We start from the raw sequence: 23,124 nt of genomic DNA, 5'->3' as shown, positions 1-23,124 counted from the left end.
CAGAAAGGGCTGAACTCCTCAATCCCTTCTTTGCCTCAGTCTTCTCCGATAAAGAAAACAATGCCCGACCTGAAGAATTTGGAGCAAATGATTCAGCAGAGGAAACACAGCCCAGAATAACTAAGGAGATAGTACAAGAATACTTGGCTAGTTTAGATGTATTCAAGTCTCCAGGGCCAGGTGAACTGCATCCAAGAGTATTAAAAGAGCTGGCAGATGTGATCTCAGAACCACTGGCACTCATCTTTGAGAATTCCTGGAGAACAGGCGAAGTCCCGGCAGACTGGAGGAGGGCAAATGTTGTCCCTATTTTCAAAAAGGGGGAAAGAGAGGACCCAAATAATTAGGGCCCAGTCAGTCTGACATCAATACCAGGGAAGATTCTGGAGCAGATCATTAAGCAAACAGTCTGTGAGCACCTAGAAAGGAATACTGTGATCACCAATAGTCAGCATGGATTTCTGAAAAATAAGTCATGTCAGACTAACCTGATCTCGTTTTTTGACAGAATTACAAGCAGTGGATGTAGCCTACCTTGATTTCAGCAAGGCATTTGACAAGGTGCCCCATGATATTCTTATAAAGAAGCTGGTAAAATGCGGTCTTGACTATGCTATCACTCAGTGGATTTGTAACTGGCTGACTGACTGAACCCAAAGGGTGCTCATCAATGGTTCCTCTTCAACTTGGATGATGGACTCAAGGGCATCCTGATCAAATTTGCAGATGACACCAAACTGGGAGGGGTGGCTAACACCCCAGAGGACAGGATCGCACTTCAAAATGACCTTGACAGATTAGAGAACAGGGCCAAAACAAACAAGATGAATTTTAACAGGGAGAAATGTAAAGTATTGCACTTGAGCAAAAAAAATGAGAGGCACAAATACAAGATGGGTGACACCTGGCTTGAGAGCAGTACATGTGAAAAGGATCTAGGAGTCTTGGTTGACCACAAACTTGACATGAGCCAACAGTGTGACGCGGCAGCTAAAAAAGCCAATGCAATTCTGGGCTGCATCAATAGGAGTATAGCATCTAGATCAAGGGAAGTAATAGTGCCACTGTATTCTGCTCTGGTCAGACCTCACCTAGAGTACTGTGTCCAGTTCTGGGCACCACAGTTCAAGAAGGACACTGACAAACTGGAACGTGTCCAGAGGAGGGCAACCAAAATGGTCAAAGGCCTGGAAACGATGCCTTATGAGGAATGGCTAAGGGAGCTGAGCATGTTTACCCTGGAGAAGAGGAGGTTAAGGGGTGATATGATAGCCATGTTCAAATATATAAAAGGATGTCACATAGAGGAGGGAGAAAGGTTGTTTTCTGCTGCTCCAGAGAAGCGGACACGGAGCAATGGTTCCAAACTACAAGAAAGAAGATTCCACCTAAACATTAGGAAGAACTTCCTGACAGTAAGAGCTGTTCGGCAGTGGAATTTGCTGCCAAGGAGTGTGGTGGAGTCTCCTTTTTTGGAGGTCTTTAAGCAGAGGCTTGACAACCATATGTCAGGAGTGCTCTGATGGTGTTTCCTGCTTGGCAGGGGGTTGGACTCGATGGCCCTTGTGGTCTCTTCCAACTCTATGATTCTATGATTCTAACTCCCCTCAATGCAGGAATCTTAACTAAAGCATCCATGACAGATGGCCAGCCAACCTCTGCTTAAAAACCACCAAGGAAGGAGTGTCCACTACCTCCCAAGGGAGACTGATCCACTGTCAAACAGCTCTCACTGTCAGAAAGTTCTTTGTGATGTTTAATTGGAATCTCCTTCCTTGTAATTGAAGCCATTGGCTTCAGTTCTCCCCTCCAGTTCAGGAGAAAACAAGCTTGTAGAGTGTGTAATATACACAGGCAACCTTACCTCTTAGCGCCCCCTGGAAATCCCACTGCCCCCAAGGGGCTCTACCGCAGCTGCATTAAGCTGAACCAACACCTACTGCCAAGGGGATTTAATTGGGCGCAAACAGGCCATGGCACTGTGCAGACCCATAAATCCAAGAGGAACCATAGCAGGAAACAAAAGACATGCTAGTTTTGAGGCAGTTAGTCACCAGTTGCTCTTAGAGGCCTCCCTGGAGGCACCTTGTTCTGATCCGACTCCCGCGCCCCAACCTCGACTATTCATTATCCCTCTGAAAAGCGGCACCCAGCTTTTGTCGAGGAGGGACAAGGCATTGAAAAGGCATCTTTGGCAGGCTAATTGCAGGTGGAGATTGTGTGCAGAGTTGCGGGGAGCACTGCCTGAATCGGATCCAAAACAGAAGCGCTCCTTGGGTGCCGGAATAGAGGGGTGGGTGGGGAAAGGAAGCCCCTGCTGGGGTTTTTTTTCGAAAGCACCAGGAGCGGAGAGAAGCTCAGTTCGTGGAAAGCAACATTCATCTGGCTCTGCTCCTCGTAATTAATCCTTCTGGGAGGAAGGAGTCGCCCCCGCCGAAAGGGAAAGGAAGGTGCTCTTTAAACATGCTAAATGAGGTTGCAATCGCCTGCCAGGGGTAGGTTCACCTTCAAGGAGTCCAAAAGGGACACTCACACCCAAAACTGGTTTGGCACAGATCTTCCAGGAAAAAATAGAACCAGAGGGAAGGAAGGACTCAAGCTGGCTTCCTCAAGCTGACAGAGGCCACGCCTCCTCCTGTGGGTCTTTGCTGCATAGAATTGTAGCGCTGGAAGGGAACCCAGGGCTTATCTAGTCCTCCCCCTCGCAACACAGCTGAAGAATCCCTTGCAGATGGCCGTGCAACCTCTGCTTAAAAACTTCCAACGACAAAGGGTCTTCCCCCTTCCGATGGAGCCCATTTCACTGTCGAAAAGCTCTTACCGCCAGAAAGTTCTTCTTGATGTTGAGTCGGAATTTTCGTTTTCGTAATTTAAATCCATTGGTTTGGGTCTTCCCCTCTGCACCAGCAGAAAATAGCCTTGTTCCCTCTTGTTCCCAGCAGAAAATAGCCTTGCTCCATCTGGTGCGCAGGCTGAGACCCTCCCTGTCCACAGACTGTCTCGCCAGAGTGGTGCATGCTCTAGTTATCTCTCGCTTGGACTACTGCAATGCGCTCTACGTGGGGCTACCTTTGAAGGTGACCCGGAAACTACAACTAATCCAGAATGCGGCAGCTAGACTGGGGACTGGGAGCAGCCTCCGAGACCACATAACACCGGTCCTGAGAGACCTGCATTGGCTCCCAGTACGTTTCCGAGCACAATTCACAGTGTTGGTACTGACCTTTAAAGCCCTAAACGGCCTCGGTCCAGTATATCTGAAGGAGCGTCTCTATCCCCATCGTTCTACCCGGACACTGAGGTCCAGTGCCGAGAGCCTTCTAGAGGTTCCCTCATTGCGAGAAGCCAAGTTACAGGGAACCAGGCAGAGGGCCTTCTCGGTAGTGGCACCCGCCCTGTGGAACGCCCTCCCACCAGATGTCAAAGAGAACAAAAACTACCAGACTTTTAGAAGACATCTGAAGGCAGCCCTGTGTAGGGAAGCTTTTAATGTGTGGCATTTTAATGTATTTTTAATCTTTGTTGGAAGCTGCCCAGAGTGGCTGGGAAACCCAGCCAGATGGGCACGGTAAAAATAATAAATTACTATTTCTATTATAGAACCAGAGAATCTTAAGAGTTGGGAGGGACCTCCAGGGGTCATCTAGTCCAACCCCCCGCAATGCAGGAATCTCTGCTAAAGCATCCCTGAAAGATGGCCATCCCACTTCTAACATTACTGATATTAATATTACTGATATTTTCAAGAGGAATATTACTGTTGCAGCTGTTAGACTGGTTTTGCAGTCCCAGGGCTGTGGAAGAGATAAGGAAGTGCTGATGACTTAAGCAAATTATCTTTTTTTTAAAAAAACCCAATACAATTTCTTACTTTTATAATAACATGAAAAAGAAAACAAAAAATTCATAATCACAAATTTAATTCATACATCTTATTTTTTCTTAATTAATTAATTTATTTATTTTTACCAACAACCAAAACACAACCAGTGAAAACAAAAAGTGAAAACCCACAGGGAGCTGATACATTGGGTATACATAATCAATAATAACATATTCAAATCAACCATATGTACCATTCTATATACCTTAACACTCCTCCCTCAACAAGGTTTATTTAACTTTTAACATTTTAATTGCCCCAAATTGTTCAAACCTGCCCAAATAATTCAATTTAGTTTTCTCAAACCAATCCTCCTCCTTCTCACTGACCTTAAACCCTTTCATTTAATGTATCTTCACAGTTAGATATTCTAAGATTGTAATATTTTTCAATTTTTTCCTCCATTGGTTCACCTGTAGCTCTTCTGCATTTTTCCAATTACTCACTATAACCTAAACAAAATTAAAAAAAAATTCCTTCCAGTAGCACCTTAAAGACCAACTAAGTTAGTTCTAGGTATGAGCTTTCGTGTGCATGCACACTTCTTCAGATACACTGAAACAGAAGTCACCAGACCCTTCTATATAGTGAGAAGGTGGGGAGGGGTATTACTCAGAAGGGTGGTGGGAATGGGTGATTGGCAGATAGCTGTGATGAGCCTGTTGACGACTCTTAACGACTGCAATAGGTCCTACAGGAAAAAGCAAGGGGTGAGAAGGTGAAAAATGGCTTTGTCATGTATAATGAGATAAGAATCCAATGTCTTTGTTCAGACCAGGTCTCTCCATGGTTTTAAGTTTGGTAATAAGTTGCAATTCAGCAGCTTCTCTTTCCAGTCTATTTCTGAAATTCCTTTGTAATAGAACAGCTACTTTGAGATCTTGTATAGAATGTCCTGGGAGATTGAAGTGTTCTCCTACTGGTTTCTCTGTCTTGTGATTCCTGATGTCAGATTTATGTCCGTTTATCCTTTGGCGTAAGGTTTGGCCTGTTTGTCCAATATAGAGAGCTGAAGGACACTGTTGGCATTTGATGGCATACACAATGTTAGATGATGAGCAATTAAATAGTCCCGAGATGGTATGTGTGATGTTGTTGGGGCCAGTAATGGTGTTGTCTGGGTGTATGTGGCAGCAAAGTTGGCATCTGGGTTTATCTCACTATAACCTGTCTGGATACAATTACCATCAATTTAACCAATTTACATTCCTCTTTTGTTTTAACTCTGTGCTACTCAGGCGAATAAGAACCATTAATTTAGATATTTCCACCTTCCTACCCACAATTCCCAATATTTCTATACCAATCGGTTTCCAGAATTCATACATCTTAATTGACTTCCCTCCCTTCCCTTTCCTGGTTCCATTATTTTATACTTATTCATGCACATCTATAGAATCTTATATTCTTAACAGTCCCATTTTAACATCTTATTCATGTTGTTACAAGCGACCTTTAGAAGTTCAACTAATGTAGAAACCTATACACAAAGCTTGCAATATATGCCTTAAACATTTCCCCTTTTTAAAACAACAATGTCCTTTTCTTTCTTGGGTTTCAAATTTTGTACTATGTCATGCATAGTTATTTAGTTTGTTTTGCCAATCTTCCTCTTCTTTGGCGGTAGCTTCTGTCAGGAGTTCAGCCTACACTCGAGTAGGACCCTGGCAGAGACACATGCCCAAATGGCATGTTCTCTCCCTCCTGGTCGATTGTTCGGGAGTTTCATTAGCTTTCTTCATCCTGAACATCACAGCGACAGATGCCAACCGACACCAGCACACTTAGGGATCCGCAGAGTCTTCACAACTCAGCATTTTGGCTAATCTACTTTATTTACATATAAACACACACGGAGCACTACAACATGGCTCCCTCTCTCTCTAGCATCAGACAGCAAAGAGGAAAAGAACAAAGGACAATAGTCCCACTTCACGGAACACAGTAGCAACACAAACATCCTGTCTCCGTCACTTCCCACTCTGTGGAGTCAAAATATATACCGTCATGTGAAAAACAACAATCGCATGACTGCAATCATGGAGCAGGAATTCTAACAGCTTCTTCCTTCTATAGGGTTGGGCAACTCAAGCAAATTATCCATACCAACCAAAGAACAGCCTGATGACTCTTGCGAAGCCCACAAATTAGAACATTAATAATAATAATAATAATAATAATAATAATAATAATAATAATAATTTATTATTTGTACCCCGCCCATCTGGCTGGGTTTCCCCAGCCACTCTGGGCGGCTTCCATAAAAACCAGAAATACAACATCTGTCGAGAATTTTACAGTTGGAAGGGACCCTGGGAGAGTATACATGCAGAACTGCAAAAAATGCTAAAGATCTCTTTCAATAAAAAAACAGAGGCCTACCTCCTGGGAATAACAGATTTGGATATTCCACAAAAGAGGAAGGGTATCTTTTTATATGCGACGGCGGCAGCAAGAGTTTTGATCGCAGCAAAATGGAAGAGTAATGAAATCCCCTCTATACAAGATTGGATCCAAAAGCTGACAGAATATGCCAAATTAGATGGTTTATCAGAAAAGATAAAGAATAAATCAAAACAGGAATTTGTTTCTATATGGGAGGTTTTCAAAGAATATCTGAAAAATAAATATAGTAGTTTAAATTCTGTTGCAGCATTCGAGGAACTTCAGTAATAGTTGCTAGGTAAATAGAAGAAATTAGATTTATTGAGAATAAGTTTAATTATGAAAAAAAATGTGTATTGGCAATAAGTAATATGAATTTGAAATATGGAATAGAGGGGAAGTTGGGTCTTTAGTGTTAAGACCAATAGATGTTTTATTGTTTGCCAAGCAAATTATGTGTCTATGGTTATTTTTGTAATTTGTGTACAATTTGGTATTTGTGTTTTTTTGTGTGTGTTTTTTTCTTCTTGTTGTATAAATAAATATTATTTTTTGGGGGGAGGAAGGGACCCTGAGGATCATCTAGTCCAACCCCCTGCAATGCAGGAAAATGCAGCTGTCCTCTGTGGTGATTGAACCTGCAAACTGTGGCATTATCAGCACCACACTCTAACCAACAGATGCTTCTAGGTCCAGCTTTTACTTCGGCAGATTTAAGATCAGTGAGATGCTGCAAAAGAGCCTTCCCCATATTCCCTGGAGATCTAATAACAGAGAAGTTATTAATCTATTATGTAAAAAAAGGAAAACAGATTTTTTTTACAACCTCAGTTTTTAAGGAGAGCTTGGATGGCCACCTGCCATGAATGTTTTAGCTGAGGTTTCTGTGATTCTGTGATTCCATTCCCTAAGACTCTCAGGTTAGAAATAGTTATGTAGATGAGAGCTGGGGGCAGATGAGAAGCTATAGCCCCAAATAGTAGTAGTAGTAGTAGTAATAATAATAATAATAATAATAATAATAATAATAATTTATACCATGCCCATCTGGCTGGGTTTCCCCAGCCACTCTGGGCGGCTTCCAACCGAATATTAAAAACAATACAGCGTCAGACATTTAAAACTTCCCAAAACAGGGCTGCCTTCAGTTGTCTTTTAAAACTAAAATAGTTGTTTATTGCCTTGACATCTGCTGGGAGGGTGTTCCACAGGGCGGGCACCACCACCGAGAAGGCCCTCTCTCTGCTTCCCTGTAACCTCACTTCTTGCAGCGAGGGAACCACCAGAAGGCCCTCGGCGCTGGACCTCAGTATCCGCCTGAACGATGGGGGTGGAGATGCTCCTTCAGGTATACTGGGCCTTTGAGGCCGTTTAGGGCTTGAAAGGTCAGCACCAACACTTTGAATTGTGCTTGGAAATGTACTGGGAGCCAGTTTGGGAGAGGCTGAGCTGGAGGCCAGAATTCCAGGTAGGCAGCAAAAAAAAGTCTCTCTCTCTTTCAGAATCCGGATGTCTGGGATAAAAGGTCTCCAAGGTGTGGTGCGGAAGACGGTGAACGACGAACTTCAGGCCAACATTTGGGACCCCCAGCACATGGATAAGATTGTCCCTTCACTGCTCTTCAACCTTCAGCACGCGGAGGAGACTGAAAGGTGAGTAACTTTCCGCCCAGGGGAATCCTGGAGTGGGAATGCTGTCGGAAGAACAGCTAGATCAGGAATGCCCCCAATAGCACTCGAAGGGCAAGTCTGGGCACTCTCACAGAGGCATCTATCAAATAATTGAAGGCCCCTTTAAGGAGAGGAGCATAGCTGTCAACCGTCCCTTATTTGGCGGGACAGTCCCTTATCCCAGCGCCGTGTCCCGCTGCTGTCCCTTATTGATGATGTCCCTTAAATTTCCCGGGTTTCAAAGGAAGCAGCTCCTCTCCCTCCCTCCCTCCCTGCCGGCCAGGGAGGAGGGAGGCTCCAACTGTGTTGCTTGGCTGCGTTGCTCACCCAATAAGGAGTCTAAGAACAACTGGGGGGTGGAGCTTGCATGCCTTGTGCTGATCAAATCGGCCGCTTTGCCTGGCGACTCGCCTTTGCTCAGCGCTTCCCAGCAGAGAGGTGACGGTGGTTTTCCTTGCTGCGTCCCCTTTGCCGGGTTGCTGCGCTGTGGGAACCACCGCTTGAAGCTTCGTTTGGCTGCTGGCTGGGCTTTCTGCTTTTGGCTTGGAGGGGCTCAGAAGTTGAACATACCTGTGCCTTGAAAATCCCTTATTGTGGCTGCTGATCCCTTATTTTCGAGGCTGCTGGTCCCTTATTTTCAAATCTGTAAGTTGACAGCTATGGGAGAGGGGGCGTGGCTTGTGCTTTGCACATGAAAAGCCCCAGGTATAATCCTCAGCATCACCAGGTATGCCCAGGTAAGGTTGCTGCCGAAAACCTTGGGCAGCTGCTGCCAAAGTAGAAAATAGTGGGCTCTGCGAGCCAGTGGACTATCTATCTCCAAGGCAGCTTCCTGTGTCCCCGTGAGCCCCAAATTCTCCATCCATCCTGGAGGTGGTCCTCTGCATCTCTGTGTGAGTTACTGTTCTGTCTTGCTTCTTTCTGATCAGCTTCCGCTGGGGGCGAGGTGGGAAGTAATCCTTCCGCATCTGTGCCTGGGGTGGGATTGCATTCACCCCCTCATTCCGGTGCAGCTGGGTTGCAGAATGACCCAGAGGAGGGTATCCGTTGTGTCTCTGTATGCTGGGTTTGATCCTGCCTCTTTCCTCTGAGGAACCACAACATATGGCTTGTGCAGGGAAATGTCTGCAGCTGGCTGGTTTCTTCCTGCTCCACATTCCCATATATGTCTTTCTAGGTGCTATGTGGCTCTAGGTCTACTTCAGCAGGGTCTGGGTGGGAACATGCCAGTTTACTTGCGAGATCAGCTTATGCCAACTACACCCACTTGACTTCTTCGATCTGTGGAGCTGGCACTGCTGCAGGTGCCACCTGATACCAATGGACATTATGTAGGAAATAAATCTTTTATTGTGACAGCATTTATCCTCTGGAACTCCCTGCCTCTTGATATCAGGAAGGCGCCTTCGCAGCAAACTTTTCAGTGCCTGCTAAAAGCATTTTTTGTTTAGGCAAGTCTACCCAGACGTGCAGAATATGGATGCCTGATTTAATTCGTTTTCAGTTTGGTTGAATAGAGCGTTTGTACTGATAATTTTATTGTTTTATTCTCTTTGGGGCTTTCTGTATTCAGAAGGGGCTTATTCAGGTGTCCTACGTGCCAGGAAATGAAATTCCTGCAGATCTGTTGTCTAAGGTTGTTAACAGAGAACAACTTAAGGTTTATTTACAGGGGTTGCAATTGGGTTGAATCACAGGTACTACAGGTTACACGGAAAGGGGGAGGATGTTAGGATATGGTTCCGTTCCACCTTAAAAGGAACAGGCATGACTGTTGTGTGTCACATGCCTGTTTACATTCCAGCACAGTCTGCTGGGAACTTCCATTATATATTGCTTTTGCTATACTGCTGTTTGCTTGGACACGAAGGGAAGCAGACATGTTTTTTTCCCTTTGTTCCTGCACTATGCTGAATAAACGCCTGTAAATAATGCTTACGCATGTCTCTGTCTGCCACTTATGTTGTGAAGATTTATTCACTCTGCTGATAAGAGCGTGCTCAGCTTCTGAACGTATCGGAGGCTCGAGTCATTGATTGACGCTGTTCCAGGAACCAGAGTTCTCCCGGCTGCCGGCGGTGGCTGGAGCCCCTGTCTCCTCGGCAGCATCCCAACAGGGGTGTATAAATTTTATGAAATAAATGCTCCAGCCATTTGGAGGAAACAAAACTCAAAAAGAGCTGGGGCCTTGCATTTCTGCACTGTGCAGGTGTCTAGACCTGGGTCTGAATTGAATCTGTCTTTGCTCTGTTCTCCTCTAGTCGTTCTCCGTCTCCCTTGCAAACAACCGAGAAGGAGAAGGAAAACCCAGCAGAGCTGGCCGAGCGATGCCTGAGGGAGCTGCTGGGCCGGGCGGCTTACGGAAACATCAAAAACGCCATCAAACCTGTCCTCATGTAAGTCCCCGATGATCCTGCGTCGCTCCCCGTTGAGCTTGCCTCAGTGGTCCCATCGGGGTGGGGGGTTGGTTTGCCTAACCAGAAGAGCGGGGGTTTGTGGGATGTGATACATAGATAGCAGTCAAGTACAACATTCCTTGTTTTCCTAGAGTGGACATGCAAGGGGATGTTTTGCCCAGCCAGTCGGAACTTCCTGTTTCCTTCCTGGGCTGGAGCATCCTTCCTCTTGCATGTGACTAGAGGTGGGCGTGACCTTACCTGTGCAGGTAACAAAAGCACAAGGCACGCAGCCCTTCTCCCTCTTTTTTCCATCTTCCTTTCGTCGTGTGAACTGGAGTGACTGCCTGTCTGCAGTCACTGGGATTAACCCCCTCCCCATATGGGGTAGATCCACATGTATATCCTTTGTAACTAAGTCTGCCTTCAGGGATCCATCTGTGAACTGAATGTGTGAGTAAACTTCTTATATATACAGTCATACCTCGGGTTGAAGTAGCTTCGGATTGAGCGTTTTCGGGTTGCGCTCCGCGGGGACACGGAAGTAACGGAACAGGTTACTTCTGGGTTTCACCACTCGCGCATGCGCAGACGCTCAAAATGACGTCACGCGCATGTGCAGAGGTGGCAAATCACGACCCACGCACCCACAGACGCAGGTTGCATTCTGCTCTGAATGCGAATGGGACTCCGGAACAGATCCCGTTCACATCCAAAGATACCACTGTACTTTAAACAAGATTGTGGCGTGTGCTTTTTCTTTTAAGAGGGAGATAAGGGGACTTACCAGGAATCTAATATTAAGGGGCTTAAACAAGCCTGCAACCAGTTATCCGCTGTGAGTTTAAAAGGGGAATGTAAAACTCTGCTAAGTTATAGAACTTGCTAGCGCCAGTTAGGAAGGATATTAATAAACAATATATCCTCTCCTGCCTGCCTGAACATTCCCACAGGCTTTGCATTTGGCAGAAGCAGGCGTAACTTCAGGGGCTGAAACCATAGGCTCCATCCAGATTCAACACTTTATGGCTCTACTCATAAAGTACAAAAAAACTAATACTCTCAGCTGCATCAGTGCCAGTTTTTTTTTGGTAGCCACAGGAGGGGAAAGTCATGCTCAGATCTCGATTGCTTCTTGTTGTTGTTGTTGTTGTTGTTGTTGTTGTTGTTGTTGGGCGATCAGCCTTCTTTATGGTCCAGCTCTCACTTCCATACTATACGGACCTTTGTTGGCAAGGTGATGTCTCTGCTTTTTAAGATGCTGTCTCGGTTGGTCATTGCTTTGCTGGTTTCCCACAAATCCAGCTACAGGCCTCCCCTTGTTCTTTCTAGGAACAGCTAAATAGAGCCTCCATGTGCAGAGGCAGTTGACATGGGATGCCGCAGGCAGACAGCAAAGGAAAACAGAAACCATCATGTCCTGCTCACGGACTCCCCAGACATCTATGACCAGCCACTGTGTGAAGCAACGTGGAGGACCAGGTGGTCCTTTGGTCTGAGCTGGCAGAGTTATAATATAGGGAGTGGGGGAGCCTGTTGCCTCCCAAATGTTGGTGGACTACAGTTCCTATCATTCCTGACCACTGGGAGCCTCTTAAAACACCTGGAGGGCTGCAAATGCTCTCTGTCGCCGCTTGGATATTTGCACGCCTCTCTTTCACTTTCACTGGATCTGCAGGGAAAAGCATGCTATAAATTAGCCAGAAATTAAATCGTTATAACAAAAGGAAAAAAACCCTATGGAAAACAGCAAAGAAAATTCTTTTGCTCTCTAGTGCCATCTGGTGGTGCAAGTTTGTAACACATTCAAAACACTGTTTTCTGCCTAATATAGCTGAGTCCTTTGTCTCTCCCTCCCTCCCTCTCTCTCTGACCAGCTATTATTGGCTGGAATCCTTAAATCAATTTTCACATGAGAAAAGGCTAATCTTGGATACAGAGAAACCGAGTTAGCAGGTTTAAAAATAAAAAAAAATTCTCAAACAAAGAAACCGAATCTTTGGTTGAACTTTGAACAAGCGATAGATTTGTTTCTCTGGTTCAGGTGGTGATTTCTAGATTCCCAGGGAGAAGCCGATTTGTTTTCTACTCCAAAAGCTGGCTGTGTGCATTACCTGCCTTCCTGCAACCACCTGTCATGGCCTCTCACCTGACACCCTGGAACCAGGGACTGTCCTCCAGATGCTCTGGCAGGTGTGCAAGAGAGCAGGAAATCCAGATGTTTGTTGGGTGCCTCTGCTAAACGGTGTCCTTTCCCTTCTTTCCCAAAAGCCACCTGGACAACCACACACTGTGGGAGCCGAAGACGTTCGCCATCCACTGCTTTAAGATCATCATGTACTCGATCCAGGTGAGAGTCGCCATGGGGAGAGGGTTTCTCCTTCCCACGCTGAAAGGAAAGCGGGTTTGGGTTTCGCTTTGCCGAGGGGCAGAGCTCCTCTGCCCACACAAACATACATCGTTTCAACCCTGCGGGGTCCTGCGAATCCACCTGCTTCCTGGCAGACGTTTATAAAAGGATGCCTGGCATGCAGAAAGAGGGTAGAGAAAATTTGCCTCTTTCGCAATGCTAGAACTCACAAGCGTGCGATGCAGCCGGAGATTTGCGACAGACAAAAGAAACGGCTGCTTCTTCAGTGCACGGTTCAGCTGTGGAGCTGCAGAAGGCAGTTGTGGGATGTGATACATAAGAAGCAGTCAAGTACAACATTCCTTGTTTTCCTAGAGTGGACATGCAGGGGAATGTTTGGCCCAGCCAGTTGAAAACTTCCTGTTTCCTCCTGGTGGGAACATCCTTCCTTTGCATGTGACTGAATGTGGATGTGACCTTACTGTCCAGGTAACACAAAAGGACAGGACACACAGCACACTCTCTCATTGATGCCATCCGTCGTTGGACCAGCTTTTTAGCTAGAAATGCTCTGTTGGCTTTCAGGGGCGCAGTTGCCCCATTCAGGACCAGGGAGTCCCCCACACCTGCCTGCCCCCTGTAAACATACATAGGTAAAGGTAAAGGGACCCCTGACCATTAGGTCCAGTCGTGACCGACTCTGGGGTTGCGGTGCTCATCTCACTTTACTGGCCGAGGAAACTGGTGTTTGTCCACAGACAGCTTCCGGGTCATGTGGCCAGCATGACTAAGCCACTTCTGGCGAACCAGAGCAGCGCACATAAACACCGTTTACCTTCCCGCCAGAGCGGTGCCTCTTTATCTACTTGCACTTTGATGTGCTTTTGAACTGCTAGGTTGGCAGAAGCTGGGACCAGATAATGAGAGCTCACCCCATCGTGGGGATTTGAACCACCGACCTTCTGATCGGCAAAGCCACTTCTGAGCCTGTGGAGGAGGTGCGGTTGCAGGCTTCATGCCCACCCCACGTGCGCGGGGGCTGGTTGTAGCCCCCGTGAGATTGAGGGAATCCCAGCCACGTTGTCAACCCAGCCAGCCAATCGAGTGGCTGGGGGGCGTGGCCTGCCCTATTTAGGGCCGGCGCGGCCGGGGCTCGCCCTCTTTTTAACCTTTAAAAAAAAGGGGGGCATTGACCACCCAGGCATACGTTTCAACAATGAGGCCCTCTACCGGTTTGATGGCGTGCATCTTTTGGATGCAGGAAATGACATATGGCTGACTGACATTGCAATGGGGATCAGAGATTGGTTGCAGGCATGAGGGTACAGTGGTGCCTCGCAAGACGAAATTAATCCATTCTGTGAGGCTCTTCGTCTAGCGGTTTTTTCGTTTTGCGAAGCAAGCCCATTGACAGCTTAGCGGATTAGCGCTATTAGCGGTTTAGCGGCTTTTAGCGGATCAGCTGATAAGCGGCTTAGGGCTTAGGAAAAGGGGGAAAAAGGGGAAAAACCCCGCAGGAACTCGCAAGACATTTTCGTCTTGCGAAGCAAGCCCATAGGGAAATTCGTTTTGCGAAGCGCCTCCAAAACGGAAAACCCTTTCGTCTAGCGGGTTTTCCGTCTTGCGAGGCGTTCGTCTTGCGGGGCACCACTGTATTGGCGGTGAGCGGTTGCTCAAGTGGCGGTTAGACATTGGTAAGAAGGGGTTAAGAGGATGTGGGGGGGGGGAGGAAACGCCATCACCTCCCCCCAAAAAGCTAAGGGTAGTCCGATAAAGGATTCCAGGGGGGGGCGGGGCGTGGCCCTGTCCGAAGCCTATGGAGGTGTGGGCCTAAGGCACGCCCTTGAGCGGTGACCCGGGGGAGCTCCTAGTTGACGTGCCTCAACAGGACTCCCCCTTATGGTGTTAACCCATGCAATCGGGCTGGAGCCGGCTAGTCGATACGACCAATACCTAAGCCAATACCTCTCATTCTTGAAATCAATAAAGTTGTGGCCTAATTCGCCCATTTAACCTTAATACTTGGTGTCCAGTGTCTTTATTTCTCCCGGGTGGGGGCGGGAACTCGCCACGCAAGTCCTAGGCTCTGCCACACTAAAATCAACTTGCCCTCATTTACCAAACCATTTGGTCTCAACTATTGCACTCTAACCCCAGTTACACTGGCAACCAGGGCTTCCGCAGGGACTGTTGACATTCCATTCCCATATCTTACTCTCCTGTCCCCGGAACATCTCAAGAAGATGCTGGATTTGAACTCTAGCCTTAACTCAAAACAGACATAGGCAAACATCCTGGCTGGCCATTGGTGCCAGATAAGATTACTTGTTCACATAAGGGAAGCATAAGAGTTACAAAATGCAAGCATGCAGGAATCATTCATCAATGCATTCTGCCTAGAAGGTCAAATGCAATTAATATTGAAACCATTAGGACAATGGTATTTAACACCTGTCAAACTAGCAAAAATGTATAGCATGAGCAGTAAAGCATGCTGGAAATGTAAAATGAAAGATGGAGATTTTTATCACATGTGCTGGACATGTGAGAAAATGGGGGAAAAAAGGGAATATGATGTACAATGAACTGAAAAAAAATTGTTCAAATACACTTTCCCAAAAAATCTGGAAGCCTTTTTGCTGGGATTGATAGGAGATGAAATAAGGAATGCAGACCAGAGATTATTCATGTATGCTATGACTGCTGCCAGAATCTTAGCAGCCCAAAAATGGAAAACTCAGGAATTGCCAACATTAGAGGAGTGGCAGGTAAAAATGGTTGAATATGTGGAATTAGCAAAACTGACCCCCAGGATCCATAACCAAGAGGAAACAAAGTTCAGAAGAGAGTGGAGTAAATTTGTGGAGTATATAAGTAACAACTGTAGAAGTTTAGAGACTGTAGTAGGATTAAAATAAATCCTATGATGTGAATAGGGTGTTATTAAGAATCTGCGAAAAATGAAAGATTAATATGAAAGCCTGTTGAAGGGAGGGAGAGAAGTCTGTGCTCGATAGAGCGTCGAGAAAATAAGTGGACATGTGATGGTAGAATTTTACTGTATTTATTTTGTTTTGTTTATGTTAAAGAAAATTAAATGAAAAGCTTTTTTTTTTTTTTTAAAAAAGAAACCATTAGGACAAAATCGAAATCTGACACCAACATTTCCACATCGTCACAATCTTACTTTCTTTTCTCCCCTCATCCTCTCTTGTCTGTTCGCTCTTCCAGCCCCAGCACTCTCACCTCGTGATCCAGCAGCTTCTAAGCCACTTGGATGCCAATAGCAGGAGTGCGGCCACCGTCCGGGCCGGGATCGTGGAGGTCCTGTCAGAGGCAGCCGTCATCGCAGCCTCCGGATCGGTCGGTAAGGAGCCAGGGTGCGACCCCCAAGACGGTGCTGTCCGAGGACAGAGCGTTGCCCACTCCCGGCAGATAAATCTCTAGCCACCCGCCTACTCCAAAGTATAGCAGTGTCGGAAGAATCGGGACAGTCCAAAAAAAGCCATTCTTTGCGTGTTTAAACTGTGGAACTCACTGCTGCAGTTTAAAGCTACTATTCTTATGATATTATCACTGGCAAGGCACTTATGAGTCAGAGATCAATCCCAGACAAATCAATGGGAAATATTGATGGGGAAGTTAGCCTGGAGAGGTATTTATAGTTATTTTTAATTCATTTATTGCCTATCCATTCCCAGCTATTTTTCCAAGGATCTCAAGGTGGTGGGTTCGGTTCTCCCCACCCCTCCTCACTGAACCCCCACAATACCCCTGCGAGGTAGGTTATCCTGAAAGCTCGGTGACTTGCTCAAGGTCACCCCCAGTGAGGTTCGTGGGTGTGTAGGGGCATATGAACTCCGACGCTCTAACCACTACACCACGCTCCCTCATAAGTTCAGAAACTGGGCTAAAAGTAAGGAACTGCTAGAATGGAGGATGAAGTTGATGGACTATGCAGAATTAGATAAATTAACAGGAAGGATTTGAAACCTGCGGGATCAGAGATTCTTAGAGGACTGGAGTAAATATATGAACTATTTGAAAAGTAATTGTGATGAACAGATTACGCTAGCAGGACTGCAAGAAGTTTTGTAAGGTGGGTTATTTGAAATATTACAAGAAAGATTATGAAAAGAATGATTAGTTGAGGACAATTAAATGCAATATGGAAATTAAGAAATGCAGAATAAGTGATAAAGAACGGAAAATCATGAGAGGTGTTGATGGAAGTCTAAAACATTGTATAATATGAGAAGATATGTTGAAGATGACTGTTGGAACTGATATGTTAAAAAATCATTAAAAATGTATTAAAAAAATTAAAATAAAAGTAAGGAACTGCTGTCTCAGGTCCAAACTAGTCCCTTAAGCATTTTGGGATTGTCTTTTTAGCTGCAAAGGGACTGTTGAGGGCTGTTTGATCCATTTTTTTGTCAGTTGTATCAGGCTTTATGATTTATGTGTCTACGGTTCTGTAACAAGAAGAGAGAGAGAGAGAGAGAGAGAGAGAGAGAGAGAGAGAGAGTTTAAAATGCCACAACCGTCTAAACATCTGGACAGGCTTGTCTGAACAAAAATGCTCTTTAGCAGGTGCCAAAAGGAGCAGCGAAAGCGCCGCCTTGATACCCAGAGGCAGGCAGTTCCAAAGGGCAAACCATTCTAAAAGATGGAGTTCTTAAAGATGCGGAACTGGTGTTACGCAGCACCTGTTGCAGCGCTAGATCCACAGATCAGAGCAGCTGAGCGAGCCTGTCACAGACCTGTAGAATTGGAAGGGACTATGGCGTTCCCAAAGCAAAGGAAGGATTAGACTCTGATTAATAACATACACACAGAGCCTTGAACAGCAAGACTCTGGGACGAGCGCGTATAATAATTCTTGTCCACCCTCTGGCCCAGGTTGTTTTATTCACAAAAGAACTTTTTACACAGAGTTTGTAAGAACCAATCAGATTTCCTCTGAGCATTTTAAAAAAAACACCCATGTAGGGACAAAGTTACACTTTTGTTGTTGTTGTGGTTTAGTTGTGTCCGACTCTTCGTGACCCCCTGGACCAGAGCATGCCAGGCACTCCTGTCTTCCACTGCCTCCCACAGTTGGGTCAAACTCATGCTGGTAGCTTCGAGAACACTGTCCCACCATCTTGTCCTCTGTCATCCCCTTCTCCTTGTGCCCTCCATCTTTCCCAACATCAGGGTCTTTTTCAGGGAGTCTTCTCTTCTCATGAGGTGGCCAAAGTACTGGTGCCTCAGCTTCACGATCTGTCCTTCCAGGGAGCACTCAGGGCTAATTTCCTTAAGAATGGATGTGTTTGATCTTCTTGCAGTCCATGGGACTCTCAAGAGTCTCCTCCAGCACCAGAATTCAAAAGCATCCATTCTTCGGCGATCAGCCTTCTTTATGGTCCAGCTCTCACTTCCATACATCACTACTGGGAAAATCATAGCTTTAACTATATGGACCTTTGTTGGCAAGGTGATGTCTCTGCTTTTTAAGATGCTGTCTAGGTTAGTCATTGCTTTTCTCCCAAGAAGTAGGCGTCTTTTAATTTCGTGGCTGCTGTCACCATCTGCAGTGATCATGGAGCCCAAGAAAGTAAAACCTCTCACTGCCTCCATTTCTTCCCCTTCTATTTGCCAGGAGGTGATGGGACCGGTGGCCATGATCTTCATTTTTTTGATGTTGAGCTTCAGATCATATTTTGCACTCTCCTCTTTCGCCCTCATTAAAAGGTTCTGTAATTCCTCCTCACTTTCTGCCATCAAGGTTGTGTCATCTGCATATCTGAGCTTGTTGATATTCCTTCTGGCAATCTTAATTCCGGCTTGGGATTCATCCAGCCCAGCCTTTCGCATGATGAATTCTGCATATAAGTCAGGTGTAGAGAAAGAAAATGGCAGAGGCGGAGACGCTGATGGGATTTGATCAGAAATTATTGTCAATGAATTAAACCCAGTCAACGCCATGCTTTCATTGCTGACACAATGGCTTGCTTCATATTTCATAATTCCTCATAGCAACCCCACCTGACCCCCACACTCTGGATATTTGCACTCCTACAAGGGACCCCTGAAGGTCCTCTAGCCTGACCCCCTGCTCTGCCAGAATCGCAGGGGAGACTCCAATGCTCTGTGCGCTTCTTCCAGGGCCAACCGTGCTGGAGGTCTTCAACACTCTCCTGAGGCAGCTACGCCTGAGCATCGATTACGCCCTGACAGGCAGCTACGATTGCGCCATCGCCGGGGGCACCAAGATCATCAAGGAGCACGAAGAAAGGATGTTCCAGGAGGCCGTCATCAAGACCACAGGTAGGCCAAGGCTTTTTCTTCTCCTCCCTTTGAGCCAGAAAGGTCACAGCTCAGGGTCCTTTGCATGCTGGAGACTCCAGGTTCAATTCCCAGCATCGCCAGATATTCCTCTGTCCGAATTCCTAGAGAGTGGCTGCCAGCCAGTGTAGTCAACACTGCTGTGAATGGTCCATTCAGACCAATGGTCTGGATCAGGTTCCTGTGTGTGCATTTCCCCCTATTTTAGTGCATATTTTTGATCGGGGAACTTCATCAACGCTTTCAGGAAAGTGCAGTGTGAAAGGCCCATGTCTGTGTCTTGTTTCAGGAAGTTTGAATCGGGTAGATCAGGGGTCAGCAACGATTTTTCAGCAGGGGGCCAGTCCATTGTCCCTCAGACCTTGTGGGGGGGGGGGCATAGCTGTCAACTCTCCCCCTTTCCTTGTGAGGAATCCTATTCGGAATAAGGGAATTTCCCTTTAAAAAAGGGAAACGTTGACAGCTGGGGGGGGGGCGGACTATATTTTGGAAAAAATAATGAACGAATTCCTATGCCCCACAAATAACCCAGAGATGCATTTTAATTAAAAGCACACATTCTACTCATGTAAAAACACGCTGATTCCTGGACCGTCCGTGGGCCGGATTTAGAAGGTGATTGGGCCGGATCCGGCCCCCGGGCCTTAGTTTGCCTACCCCTGGCCTAAAGCAGGGGTCAGCAAACTTTTTCAGCAGGGGGCCAGTCCACTGTCCCTCAGACCATGTGGGGGGGCCGGACTATATTTTGCAAAAAATAATGAACGAATTCCTATGCCCCACAAATAACCCAGAGATGCATTTTAAATAAAAGCAAACATTTTACTCATGTGAAAACACCAGACAGGCCCCACAAATAAGCCAGAGATGCATTTTAAATAAAAGGACACATTCTACTCATGTAAAAACATGCTGATTCCCAGTCCGTCCGCAGGCTGGATTTAGAAGGCGATTGGGCCGGATCCGGCCCCCGGGCCTTAGTTTACCTACTCATGATGTAGATCTATTGCATTTCTATGCAAGGAGAACCAGATTAGGAAGAATAAACATTAGGAAGAACTTTCTGACGGCGAGAGCTGTTTGACCGCGGGACAGACTCTTTCATGGGAGGTTTCTAAACAGAGGTCAGAGGGCCAACAGTCAGGGATTCTTTCTTTTTTGTTGTTTAATTTTTTTGTTAAGGTTTTTCCAAATACAGTAAGATGTAGAAAACTTGATATAAATTTAAAAGAAACAGATGTAAACAGCGACAAAAAAGAAAAGGGGAAAGAGAAAAGGAAGAGAAAAAAAGCAGGAAGAGAGAGAAGAACAGGAAAAAGAAACAGAAGGGATAATGGAAAAAGAAGAAATAAAGAAAAATAAGGACTTCTGATTTTCCATCTATTGGTTACATAGAAAAAGGTTATTTAAGACATTCAGTCCATGATAACATCCCTCTTATACACTTTCTTTTAAATAAAATTTCTTAATATAAAGTCAGGGATTCATTAGCTAAGCATTTTCATTGCAGCGGGTTGGAGTAGATGACCACTGGGGATCCCTTCTGAATCTACAATACTGTTATTCTGTTAATTTCTCTGCCATCTGTGCTTATGAGCCACCTGGGGACAGAGGGAGGGGGCTTACAATAAGATCAAGAGCAATATATTTTAAAAATATAACAACAACTAAGAACACAGGCAAGGCAAATGAAACAGTCAATGCATCATCAAGGCTGTAAGGACTTGAGTAAAACTCATCTGAACAGCAGGACAAAGGATGAAGAAAGAGGGGAGACTTGTGCCTCTACTGTAAAGCGAAAATCAGTATTAAACGGTTTGTTAAGCTGCCTGCTAAGAAATCTGGATGGGTTTCCTTTTAGGAATCGCTTACAGAAAAATTAGCTAGTTTGCTCCTCTGAGTTATCGAGAGAGGAATCATTAATCTATCCCCAGAGGCACGAGGGTGAATCAGCTTCGAACTCGTATCTTTCTGGAGACAGAACAAATCCAATCCACGTCAAAGTGCAAGTAGATGAATAGGTACCGCTCCGGTGGGAAGGTAAACGGCGTTTCCGTGTGCTGCTCTGGTTCGCCAGAAGCGGCTTCGTCATGCTGGCCACATGACCTGGAAGCTGTACGCCAGCTCCCTTGGCCAGTAAAGCGAGATGAGCACCGCAACCCCAGAGTCGGCCACGACTGGACCTAACGGCCAGGGGTCCCTTTACCTTTAAGCATTAGATAATCCCCGGGACTAGCTGGCTGAATTGGGCCAGTGAGGAGGCCAGGGGAGAATTAGCTGTGGGGTCTCAGAGTGGGTGATCTTCATAAAAAGGGGAAAGGGAGGGAAGAAAAGGGAAATAAAATATCAGGCTGAATTAAAATTAAAGGCCAGGCAGAATAGCTCTGTCTTACAGGCCCTGTGGAAGGAGGTCAAATCCTGAAGGGCCCTAGTCTTAAGGAAACTCTGATGGCCACCAACCCAGATGGCTTTAAAAGAGTATGGAACAAATTCATGGAGAAGAGGGCCTTCAAAAGGCAGAAATGCTTCTGAAACCCAGTTCCTGGAAATTCCAGGAAGGGAGATTGCTCATGTGCTCAAATCCTGCTTGTGGGTTTCCCATAATCATAGAATCATAGAGTTGGAAGAGACCACAAGGGCCATCAAGTCCAACCCCCTGCCAAGCAGGAAACACCATCAGAGCACTCCTGACATATGGTTGTCAAGCCTCTGCTTAAAGACCTCCAAAGAAGGAGACTCCACCACACTCCTTGGCAGCAAATTCCACTGTCGAACAGCTCTTACTGTCAATAATGGGTGGGCCACTGTGGGAACAGGATGCTGGACCAGATGGGCCTGATCCACCAGACTCTTCTCATGTTCTTAACCCTTCCGTATCTCCATAAATCCCTCGGGAGCACATGGGACGGGAGTTTCTAGCCCTGGAGGCAGATAGGAAGGAAGGGAAACAGGTGCCTTCACAGAGTTTGCCTTCATGCCACCAGCAGAGGTCAGGATAAGCTTGGGAATCGCCAGAGTCAAAGCAGATGGGAGACAATATGATACGATAATCTTTATTGTCACTGTCCCATACAAAACAATGAAATTGAAAAAATCTACATCACGCATTCAAAAACCCACAAGCCTGCTATCCCAGCCTGGTTAGCCCCTAAAAACATTCTAAGCATCTCTAAGCAGATGCCTTTGTTTGTCTCCAGACCAGCACCCATTACTTCAGACATGGTTGAAATCTGGGCTGGTTCTTGGGGTGACGCAGGGTTGTTGTCCGTTCGGCATATGGAAGTTTGTTTTGGGTGCTCCTACAAACAGCTTCCTTTGCTCCAAAAATTCCCATTCTGATTTTGAATCCTGACAAGACACAAATACTGTTTTGTCGGGACGGGGGTGGGCTGGTGTGGGGGACTCCCTGGTCCTGAATGGGGAGGTGCGCCCCTGAAGGACCAGGTGTGCAGCCTGGGAGTCATTTTGGACTCACAGCTGTCCATGGAGAAGCAGGTCAATTCTGTGCTCAGGGCAGCTGTCTACCAGCTCCATCTGGTACGCAGGATGAGACCCTCCCTGTCCGCTGACTGTCTGGCCAGAGTGGTACATGCTCTGGTTATCTCTCGCTTTGACTACTGCAATGCGCTCTATGTGGGGCTACCTTTGAAGGTGACCTGGAAACTACAACTAAATGTGGCAGCTAGACTGGTGACTGGGAGCGGCCGCCGAGACCACATAACACCGGTCCTGAAAGACCTACATTGGCTTCCAGTACGTTTCCGAGCACAATTCAAAGTGTTGGTGCTGACCTTGAAAGCCCTAAACAGCCTCAAAGGCCCAGTAGACCTGAAGGAGCGTCTCCACCCCCATCGTTCGCCCGGACACTGAGGTCCAGCTCCGAGGGCCTTCTGGCAGTTCCCTCACTGCAAGAAGCCAAGTTAAAGGGAACCAGGCAGAGGGCCTTCTTGGTGGTGGTGCCCGCCCTGTGGAATGCCCTCCCACCAGATGTCAAAGAGATAAACAACTACCTGACATTTAAAAGACAACTGAAGGCAGCCCTTGTTTAGGGAAGTTTTTAATGTGTGATATTTCAGTGTATTTTTAATCTTTGTTGGAAGCCACCCAGAGTGG

General features: G+C 46.2%; 1 protein-coding gene across 6 annotated transcripts in view; it reads left to right on the top strand.

Moving 5' to 3' along the window:
* EFR3B (EFR3 homolog B) overlaps positions 1–23,124 on the top strand; it is a 118,470-nt gene that overhangs the window by 77,808 nt on the left and 17,538 nt on the right. For all 6 annotated transcript variants that reach the window (XM_081854632.1, XM_081854630.1, XM_081854628.1 and 3 more), the window contains exons 6-10: positions 7,771–7,920; positions 10,200–10,334; positions 12,606–12,684; positions 15,916–16,051; positions 18,835–18,996. In XM_081854632.1, the coding sequence (XP_081710758.1) occupies positions 7,771–7,920; positions 10,200–10,334; positions 12,606–12,684; positions 15,916–16,051; positions 18,835–18,996 (662 nt within the window). The remainder of the gene's footprint in view (positions 1–7,770; positions 7,921–10,199; positions 10,335–12,605; positions 12,685–15,915; positions 16,052–18,834; positions 18,997–23,124) is intronic.

Source organism: Podarcis erhardii (genome assembly GCF_964252035.2).
Source record: "Podarcis erhardii genome assembly, chromosome: 3".
Classification (NCBI taxonomy): domain Eukaryota; kingdom Metazoa; phylum Chordata; class Lepidosauria; order Squamata; family Lacertidae; genus Podarcis; species Podarcis erhardii.
The sequence above is the reverse complement of the archived record's forward strand: the minus strand, read 5'-3'. Positions and strand labels throughout refer to the sequence as shown.